Source organism: Triticum urartu, chromosome 6A, assembly GCF_056163025.1.
Source record: "Triticum urartu cultivar PI428250 chromosome 6A, HENAU_Tu73, whole genome shotgun sequence".
Taxonomy (NCBI): domain Eukaryota; kingdom Viridiplantae; phylum Streptophyta; class Magnoliopsida; order Poales; family Poaceae; genus Triticum; species Triticum urartu.
The window spans coordinates 542375344-542386117 of record NC_141878.1 but is presented as its reverse complement, the minus strand read 5'-3'; the positions used below and the strand labels follow the sequence as shown (position 1 = coordinate 542386117).

At 46.7% G+C, this 10774-nt stretch overlaps 1 protein-coding gene across 1 annotated transcript; it reads right to left on the bottom strand.

The window, feature by feature from the left end:
- Positions 1-2865: 2865 nt before the first annotated feature.
- LOC125512618 (auxin-responsive protein SAUR32) lies at positions 2866-3705 on the bottom strand. Its single transcript, XM_048677719.2, has one exon. The coding sequence runs from the start codon at positions 3617-3619 to the stop codon at positions 3242-3244; it is 378 nt and encodes a 125-aa protein (XP_048533676.2). The 5' UTR covers positions 3620-3705; the 3' UTR covers positions 2866-3241.
- Between the last annotated feature and the right edge of the window lie 7069 nt (positions 3706-10774).

Sequence of the window (10774 nt, the reverse complement as noted above, 5' to 3'; positions counted from 1 at the left end):
GAGGGCTCCCAAATTCCGATCTCCACTCTGCCTATAAACAAGTGTATCGCGGCCCGTTCGCGCGGTCACCTCACTCGCTGCTTTCCCGCTTTGTGCACTCGCATTGCTTCGTTTTCCATAAACTGGTTTTCTTTATCACCGTCTAAAAGCGTATGCTTTCTTATCGTTTTGAGTTTTGAGTTCTGACGCATCTCACAAAATGATCCAGAGTAATATTTGTATGCATTTTATGTTGCGTTATGAGTTCTGAGTTGTGTGACGTGCGACGTGCGTTAGAAATTTTTCTCCCCATGATAATGTCATTTGTAGATTGCAAAGGAAAGCAAGTTAATTTTAAGCCAAAGTCCTATGATCACGATCTGTAAACTAAGCATGAGAGTTCCCGGAAAAAAAAACCAAGCATGAGAGAATTGTTCGGTTAATTGAAGAAAAATCAAGCGAAAGGTAATATTCCCTCCGTTTGGAAATATTTGTCGGAGAAATGAACATATCTTAGGCATATTTTAGTTTTAGATACATTCATTTCTCTGACAAATATTTCCATATGGAGGGATTATAAGATTACAACTTGCCCAAATTGGCCACTGTGAAACATAACAAGTATAGTTCGGATGTTGCCTCGCAAAAGAAAAAACAAGGCACTTTGAAGACAAGCATCATCGTCATAGTCATCACACACCATCCTTGATCTAGTGGCTGACTTCTACTTCACCGTAGGCGACCACTCGCGAAGTGATCACCGCAATGTGGCACGAGGCCCACTTTAATCCATGCCAATAGTTGCCTACACAAGAGCCAGTGACTCGGCAATCTTGATTCGAATGGTGAGCTTCTTAGGGAGTGTATGTAGTATCCGGTCGACCAGTACCCCAACAACATGACCGCCCATCACCTGGACGACACCATCGTAACACGACTTCACAGCTACGAACGGAAAATGAACGCAAAGACCTCCTCAACACGTTAGAATACAGACTACCAAGACCTCGTTGCGGTGACCATCCCCATGATCATGATTTTATGAGATTTTGCAAGTCCACACATAAAATATAGCATGTACAGAGTACATGGTCGTTATTATTACTTGAATTTCTAGAATTTTCATCATTAAAAAAACTACGTCGAAACTACACGAGTGCATCTACACTCTCTCATGAATAAACAAAGTAAAAAAATGTGTATTTTCTTCCGAGTGAAACATCACTATCTCCGTGGTCCTTGATACTTCGATAGAGACCGGCCAGTGGCCATTACCTATCTCTTATCCTAGTAGTAGTTAACTAAAGGTACAATAAGACACTCAGATTAAAGCGTAAAACAGGGCAAAAGCGCGGAGGCGGGCGAGGGACCCGGGGGGGGGGGGGGGGGGGGGGGGGTTAAAACAGTAATGCTAGAGCTACAGGCTTGTTTTACCAGGTTTATCAGTTAACGAGCTCCGCACTAGGTTTTTTTTCCCTTGCTTTAATTACTGGGAAAATTTAAACTAAGCAGCTCAACTACGCACGGACGTACAGAATACAGAAACGGACGGACTAAAACGACCTTCTTTGGTTCATACCTTTGCCTGCAACTAGGCTGGCGAATGGTATATACGGCGTTTTGTACCAGTTTGACAGTGCGGCGGTGTGATCACTTAAATAATAGTTATGTGCGCCGGCGACTTTGCTTTTTTTTTTTGAGACTTCGGCAACGAAAACTCTTGCGTGCTATCGACCGATCGTCTGCCTGCTTCCTTGTGGCCTGGGCTACCAATTAATTAACAGAAGCTTAATCAGTATTATCATTATTTTAACCGAGAATCAGAGGCTTGGGCCTATCACACCGTTTAGTACTATACTAGTCGTGTTTATTTTAGCAGAAAAAATGCAACTTTTTTTATAAAGAGAAAAATTGCACTTACCTTATGTAATTATGTAGAATCGCCTAGCACGTCAAGCAACATACTCCCTCCGTCCCAAAATTCTTGTCTTAATTTAAGACAAGAATTTTAGGACGGAGGAAGTAATAAGTTACAGGACCCCGCATGTCAAAGAGCATTATGTTAAGTTTATACCGAATCAAAAATGGTGATGCACGACCGCACGCATGCGTAATTGTCATATGTACTGGCTAGTTGCTGCATGGCTTGTATCCATCCACTACGTTGCAAATGGGTTAATTCAATGTCGCTTAAAATAAGTAAAAGTGTAACCCGTCGCACAAAAAAGCAGAGAAGAATTAGGTGAATGAAACCTGTACTTTCAAAAGTGTTTTGTGCCGCTGAAACTGTACTACTACTCTCCGTCAAAAAATGACGGAGGTACGTACGCAGGCGTGCATGGTGTGGTACGCGTGTGTATCATGCGTTGCGATGGCCTGGCTTTGCATCAGGAAAGCCAAGTAGGGTCTTCGAATAATAATCCAGAAAGCAAGAAAGGGATAGCTAGAGGTAGATATGGAGGATGTGCTGGGGATCAGGCCGCCTGAAGCGAGTGCTGCCTGTTCCCACCTCTTTCCTCACCTCCTCCTCTCAGACTCGATGCTGATCAAGTGATGATCGAACCCCCACCCCTGAACGACACGACGTGAATCCACCAGCGGAAAGAAACGCGGCACCCGAAATTCCCCAAGGACCCCATGCATGCTTCATCATGATTAATTGGAATATATGATTGCTTTCATGAAAGGATTGAGGCAACACAAGATCATATGTACGCCTATCGAGCTCGAAGCCTGTCTGCCATACAGTAATCCTGATCTTGCTTCATCGCCGGTTCGACATTAGCACTGCTGAACTGTGTGTTCCATTTTGAACTTGATCTTGTTCAGTTTTGGGCTCGAAGTTTGCAGAAAGATATGGAAGCAAGTCAAGCGGAACAAGTTGCGTATGTAGACGGGGCTGTATATATATGACGACTGTGTTCGAATTCAACTGTTAATTATACATCGGTGGTCTGTTAATTAATCAATCTAGTAGTAGTATACATGCACATGGGCAAGAATCAGAAGAGAAAGAAAGCCGTACAAAAACCAAAATCATAAGCAATATGGATCCCAGACTAATCACCTAGTGTGACTGCCTCTCATACCTCTCCGTATCTGGTATCTCTCTCCCTGTCTATGTACGTGTACGTGTACATGTGTACATGTGTGACTGTCGTCTCCGGCAGGTGGCAGAAACACGATGAACTCCTCCCGCTCGCGCGCTCCGGTGCTCAACAGACGAAAGCCGGCCGGCCGGGGCTCGATGTTGGATAATCGATCAGGAGGTGACCTTGGCGCGGGTGCACGGGGCGAAGGAGTAGCCGTGCTGCTGCTGGTGGCCGCCGGCCTGCACGTGCACGCGGTGCGAGGAGGAGGAGTGCGAGTGCGCCGTCTCCCGGTCGACGAGCGCGCGGAGGCGGAGGAACTCGTCGACGGAGCAGGGCAGCCAGAGCGGGCCGGCCGAGGTGTAGCCATACGTGTCCCGGGCCGCCTCCAGCAGCCGCTGGAACAGCGGGTGGTAGAGATAGGCGATGGGGATGACGAACCGCCGGAACCCGTCGCCCTGCTGCCCCTGATCCGCCTGGGCCTGGCCGACCCGCACCGCCAGCCACCCCTTCTTCACCTTCCCCCTCTTCTCCGCCTGGTCCCCTTGCATGATGGTGGCAGCTCCCTCGCCGGCGGCCCGACTGCAGCCGCCCTCTCGCCGTCGCTGCTGCTACTGGTGGTCCTAACTCCTAAGAGATGAGACCACTGCTCTATTGCAGCTAGGTAGAGCCAAGGAGCCAATCCAGAGGTGTGTGTGGTGCGGTGAGGTTCGTGGCGCTCGCGGTGGTTTTTATAGGACTTGCACGGTCCGTGCGGCGGTGCGGGCCGGGAGGAGATTGGAAGATTAGATTAGCCACGGGTGCGTGGCGCACTCGTGCGCTGCCTGTAGTACGTACGGCGTCCTTTGCTACGGAACCCCACCCGGCGTCGGGGCTTCTGTGTCGGGTCGGGACGGCGGGTGATGGATCGTGTGCGTCGCTGACAGGCCGGCCCGTCGGAATAATCGGGTTACGGTGTCGGGGTCGCTGGCCGTACCGGGCGATCGTCGCGTGCGCGTCAGGCCTCAGTTGCGGTGAGCGGGATAGCCGGATAGGTACGGCGGAGCAGTGAGAGTGGAAGGTGGAGGGATGGCTACGGTGAGGAGGGGGCACGCTGTCGCCGGGCCCGACCGACGGGGTGGTGCACAGGTCGTACGTACGTCGTCCTTTGGTCCCGGCGCGGCTGGCCCACGACGGCGGACTAGCCGTGTCAGGTGGAATTTTTTTCCGAGTGTGTTCCCGTACGCGACTGCTGCTCCAGGGCCACAAGAGATGTTGATGCATGGGGGCAATTAATTTGTCGGGCTCTCGTCTAGCTTCGCTCATCGCCGAATTGTTGGATCGTAGCTGTTGGAGTGACCCTCTGGGTTAAGTTCTGGTAGTTTTTGTTTGATTTGGTGACCCTCGTGGGCATGCTTCTAGCTGTTCCCGTTGAGGTCTCATGCATACATGGTTTATTTCTCGTGGGCATCGTGTCATCATGATGAGTAGGATGTACTATTTCCTTTTTGTCTAGCAGACATGCTACGTGTATAAACGTAGCTTGTTTCTACTACTATATTAAGAAAAGGAGGGTAGGGTAGGGATTGTTGCTTCTCAAGCCCATCGTGATATCCTTAGTATGTTGTCATTTGAACGAGCTCAGGAAAACGTCATACTACCTCGACCCCCACGCCGCCTCGCTCTGCCGACACGGGGTAGAAACCCTAGCGCCGCCACCGTTCCTCACTGCTCCCTGCTCCCCCCCCCCTCCACGTCCAGAGGGCATCCGCTGGGGAAGCCCGGTCTGGCCCTAAGAAAGGCGGCAGCGGGGCCCTGCTGATGAGGCGCATAGTATAGGGCTACTACTCGGCGCGTCGAGGGGATCTCGAGCTTGCCGGTCTGCGCGCCCTGGATCCGCCCCGATGCACGCCCATGGGGGTGAGATGGAGCGGTTGGCCGCACCCTTGTTGCGACGTGGAGGTGTTGGGCGCGGTTAGTGCGGTGTGGAGGCTATGGCCAACAAAAACCAACATAAGAAGAGGCAAGATCACCGGATGCCTAACTCAGTTGGTGGTGTTGCTCTTGGTTTGATGTCATATGTTAATGTTGTTTGCGTTGGGTATGGAGAGCCTAGGCACCATATGGATAAGTGCACTAAACCAAAAGCTTATTTCATCTGCAAGATGGTGAATCACAGGTGGAGAGTTGTCGCACTAGAAAGAAACCTCACATTGTTGCTAGGTATTGTGGTAGTGTTACTAGAGATCTAGGGTTTTACCATCTCGACATGCCTAATGTTAATGCTCAACACCTAGGATCACTGAAGAACATTGGAATAGCGTATACTGAATATGGCTAGATTAATACACATGAATTAGCTAAACAGTTCTAGGACATTTACAAAAAGATTGGCCCTCGCACATAAATGCACTTGATGACAGGACCTTCCTAGTTAAGTTCTCACATGAGATTACAATAGAGTATGTGGTTGGCTATTCTTGTTTTGGTTTGACTAAGGGGAGTGTGGTAGTTAATTTAGAGGTCTGGAAAGGTAGTGTTGATGTTATTGCCTCAGTGCAAGAGGTCTAGATTAAGATTAGGAAAATGAACCCAAAATGGTGTGACTAGACCATCATTGGTCTGATCACATCTGTTTTTCGTGTTCCTTGACGTATTGATTGGCATCACAATTTCCGAAGTTTCTATAAGACTATCAGGGTGAAGATTACTTGCCAGGATTACGCCAAGATTCCTGAGGATAAAGTGTTTGGAATAGATGGAGAGTTGTCAAGGTCCTGGTTGACGTTGAGCGTCCAAGTGATGTAACTAAACTACCTGCTATTGAGGATCCTACTGAGGCTGTTAGACAAGAAACTATGGATATGTATGGGATTTCTGATAGAAACAACAACAATATGGCTAAAGATGACAGGTCCGGTAGAAGCTCTATGAAGAGATTCAATCAAGGTGACGGTTAACATGTCTATGAGAACATCAACTCAACTAGACATGTGGTTATGGACTTCTACAACAAATACTCGATGACTATGTTGGGCCTGAGATTCTACTTCTCTATTAAAAGGCCAGGTGCCCGAATCTCTACAGAATGCAAGGAGAGATCCTATTACAGTAGATCACCCAAAATAAAGAATGATGCTTTAACCTGCTTGGAGAAATGGAGATGGTGAGGAAGATGTACAATTTGTTTATGAAAATGGCCAGGATAGTAGAGACAGGATAATGCTGAAGATGACCAAGACACTAATGCTCAAGGCGATGCTGCTATTGTAGCCCATGTTTCTATTCATCCTTGAGAAAGATCGATTTGAAGAGCATTTCCTCGATTTCCTTCCAATTACCGCAGTTGCAGGTAAGAGGTGGGGCCCTATACAAGCAACGAGACAAAGTAGTGGGATTCAGTTCATTGGAACAACTATTATGCAAAGGGCTCATGAGATCAAACAAATTCAGAATCATGCGAAGCCTAAGAACATGACAGGTAATATCAACAAATCTTTTGTTTGTCTTTAACAATACTTCCTTTGAGTCAATACCTAGTAAAATAGGTCTGGACGTTGACAGTCAATTTATTACCCGCATTCTGGCTATTCCACCCGATTTAAATTTATATATTGGTACTTTGGATGAGAGGACTCAAAGAACCGCCAGTTATGTTGCAAAAGAGTTTCATTTTTTTGAATTTTTTTACTATTTATTTGATTTTACTGCTCACCGGGTTTAGATGAGCCGGGCTCCGAATTGAATCATCGTGTTTTTCTTTATTTTTAAGGGCACCTTAGACTAGTCAATTATGCCCTTGTTTTTCCTCCCCACCAAGGATGTTCGTGGTAATTTGTAGGAGTATAAACACCCTATGGTCACTTGTAAATGATCTCGCATTTGAATGAAAAGTGTTCTCACTAAAGGTGGGACTGGTGGGACCGTGGGCTTCCACTTTAACAATAGGGCCGAGTGGATTCTGATCAAATGGAGCAATTGCTGCCAAAATTACACATGTATAGGAGGTAAAAGGTAGAATTCACTTTAAAAAGGGCCAGACAACTTATCTTACACGTAGAACCTTTTTTCTTGTGAAGTACCTTATTACTTGCAACCTTCATTACCGCACCAAACTTTTTGCAACCCAAACTTGATCAATAAAAAACAGCTTTGCGAGATAATTAAGCATATTATTTACTTTGCCAATGTTGCTTGTCGTAAAACCACGAAGGTCGCCTTCGGTTTAGCTCCTGAAACTTCGTATAACATGGCGACAAGTTTCGGTTCCACTCAGAAGTTACTGTTACTGCAAAATTGTTTATGATATCCAATAACAAGCATACTTTTGTAATAAAGGTGCGCGAGTTACCTTTGATAGACGTTGAAATGTTCTTACGCGTGGAGATGCTAACTAAGGTTGGTGCTGAGCTTTCCAAGTCCTAACTAAACACGGTGTGTAATAATGAATAGATAAACGAACTGAACCCAACCAAATCTCGGCCTCTCAGCTCCAGTGATAGGAGGATTCGTTACCGCCTCCCAAAGTTTAAACTAACAGTTTGCCTAATTCACATCTAGATGTTCTTTGAGAATGTCACATCTAAACTCTCACAAATACATAGCAACAAGGAACAAAAAAATAGATCACAAACATAGTGAACATCAAGTTAGATGTGACATTATCTAGATGTGTCCTAAACAGATTCATTAATTAAAACTAAAATACGGCCGTTGTAGGCTCGAACAGCCAAACCCAGGGCCAAGGCCAGCGGCGCGCACTCGGGCGGCACTGGCATCGCACCTCCATCCGACGGCATAATGCCCCGACCATGATAAAAAGCGATCGATCGAGCTCGACGGCCATGATAAAAAGCGGGAGGCGACATCGTACCACCGATCAACTTCGTGCGTCGGCAGTAACTCGATCACCTTTCTTTTCGAGTTCGATTCATTCTAGTACTTCACCTACAAGAAAACACACGATCGATCGACTCGCCTGATTGGCCACCGGAGCAGCAAATGGATCGATGAACTTGCGTGCGTGGTCACCTTCGCCGGCGACCATAATGTGACAGCATGACGATGACGAGATAGCGCGTGCATGCTGAAGCTGCAGGTGCCTTATGAGCGAAGCAGTACGTAAGAACTCCGTTCCATGCAGTGTGCAAACCCGGTAGAAATGGAGCAGGCGGCAGTACGTCCAGTGCGTCAGCAAATCAAGAATGGCTTGTGCGCGCTGCCTGACGGAGCATGGCTGCCGTCCCATGTACCCGCAAAAAAAAAAGACTGAACTAGATGATGGAACACAAACCGTGTCCATCCGGCCACCAATCTCTATCTCTATCTCTATCTCTACTACCTAAAAGAAACGGAGTGTTCCGTTTCCCCTCTTCGTCCAACCTCTCGTACGACCCCCTCTTTCCTGTAGCGATTTTCTTTCCCCCTGCACCGGTTTTCTCCCCGCCGGTTCTGCCGGTTTTATCATCATCACGTAAGGTAACCAGACGCAATCAATTTGTCGCTGGATGAAATGTTTAGTATACGATACAATAAAACGGAGCGATATCTCTGGAGATTTTCTTGCTCCCGATATTTTTTGCATGCGATAATGGTGCTAGCATCAGAAGGAAGCAATCACGTGTATGTAGGGAATATAATCGCGGAGATTGCAGGGCAGTTAAGGCCGTGTCTCACATGCAGGAAGGAATTCCCGAATTCAGCGGAAGAGAAGACGACGGCTGCCTCAAGATCGCCTCAAGATCGTCCTCTAGATCACATGCAGGAAGGAATTCCCGAATAAACCGGTTTTGATTTTTCCGGACAAACCAGGATCAATCTTTGGTAACACATTCAATTCTCACATGGTAATCAATCTCTTCTTTGGCAATGCATAACGCAATCAATTCTCACATGGTGATCACAGGCATATTCTTCCCTTCCTTATTTTGGTTTATTTCTTGCCTTTTCTGCATGCTGATTTTTTCTCTCCATAAATATCTCTCCCTTCCTTATCTAGGGTACCTGCGCCGTGGATATATAGGATCCCGCTCGCACCGCGCCGGGAGGCCACCATCCTCCTCGAGGAGAATCGGCCGGAGCACCAAAAATCATGGTGTTGTCCGGTACTCGCCTCGAGTCTACAACAACAGTGCAGGACACTAGAGGCCCACCAAACCCGCATCGCCTCTGCGCACCCACGTTGATTGTCGCCGCAGAGCCCTTTTCTCCAAGTAGACGGCGGCGCGACAGAGGTCCTCAATGTTTTATAATTTTCTGCTATGTTTCGTATCTGCTTGATTGCCATTTGTAATGTACTTTTTCCTTGGTATAGTTACGGGGATCTGCATGATGACAAGCTAGCCTGCATGATGCAGTCATGTAAGATATGGGCAATGGCCTGATGGGAGCTAGCTTGTTTCTTAATTGCTTCATTGTTCATCTTCCTCTTTGTCAGGGTCATCCCATGAATATATTGATTATATTTCTCAGGAAAAACAGGCTCTCAATACACACTGATTATTCTTTGTATTGCAGAAAACGTAAATCATTTGCGAGCTAGAAGGAACTCATCATTCTAAGTCTCCGGTTGTACTCTTAGTTAGGTTGGATTTTTTTTTTGTAAATATCCTTTTAAGACTAGCACTATTTATATTCCCATGCTTTTTCCAGCATATACTATCTGAGTTGGTTAATTCTTTTCAAATCTTTCTTCTTTTTAAGTTGTGATGCAATGCCATTGTCCATTGTTTTCGTCACAAGAATTTATTATTTAGTCTAGCATGGTCTTATGTATTTGCATGATTGTGCCCAGTATTAAGGTTAGTTTGTTGATAAATGAAAAAAAAGGATTGTTTGGCTATTAAGATACATAAGAACACGATGAGGCCATGCTTGTGCATCATCAGTTCATCACCAATAATATTAATTGTGGCCATGTATGTACATTATTTTGGAAGAATAATATTTGGGAAAATATTTGTCGAGGACAATTGGAGAGAAGGATTGATGACATGATTCCATTCATGGCGAGCCAAAAGTAGAATAAGGGCAGAACATGCATTTGCATGTGTGATAACTCAAGGAAAGATAAATGGATTATTTATTTATATGTGTCGTTTGAGCTATACATATCTACATTCCCGTGGCAACGCACGTTCAATTACCTATGAACCTACGATAAGCTAGCGATGGGACTCCCCGTGTCGCCGTCGCGGATCTTCAGCCAATAATGTTACCGACCGGTCGGGTCATCATATGCTAGGCTGCCTCACGGCCTCACAGGAACGGCTGACACAACCATTTACCACGGTGTATCTGGACGCAAAACTGCGTGCACTTCCGATTCCCAGCCGCGAGAAACCAGTCACCACCACGCACGTGCGTTCCTTCCTTCCAAAGGGTACGTACCACAGCTCCACCAGTCGCTCGAGATTGCTCTCGCGCATACAGTACATAGAAAGGTGTTGCGTGGCCGTGAACGATCAAGCAACAATGTTCTTCGTGGAATCGGGGTCGATGATGCCATGATGGTAGTGGTACGTGCTCGCTATCTATCTATCTAAAGGGCCCCTTGGCGCTTTGGCACTGAGAGCAACGGAGCCACGGGGGGCACGCAAGCGCAACGCGGCAACGGATGTCCATCGAAAGCCACCATCGTCGATCTGTATCATCATCATGATCGCTCATCACCGGCAAATATTCCTTGCAAAAGCTTCGCCATTGGTGGCCGTCACTGTTCACTCGCT

Coding starts and splice junctions, on each gene's coding strand:
- LOC125512618 (XM_048677719.2), bottom strand. CDS start 3,619: ATGCAAGGGGACCAGGCGGAGAAGAGGGGGAAGGTGAAGAAGGGGTGG.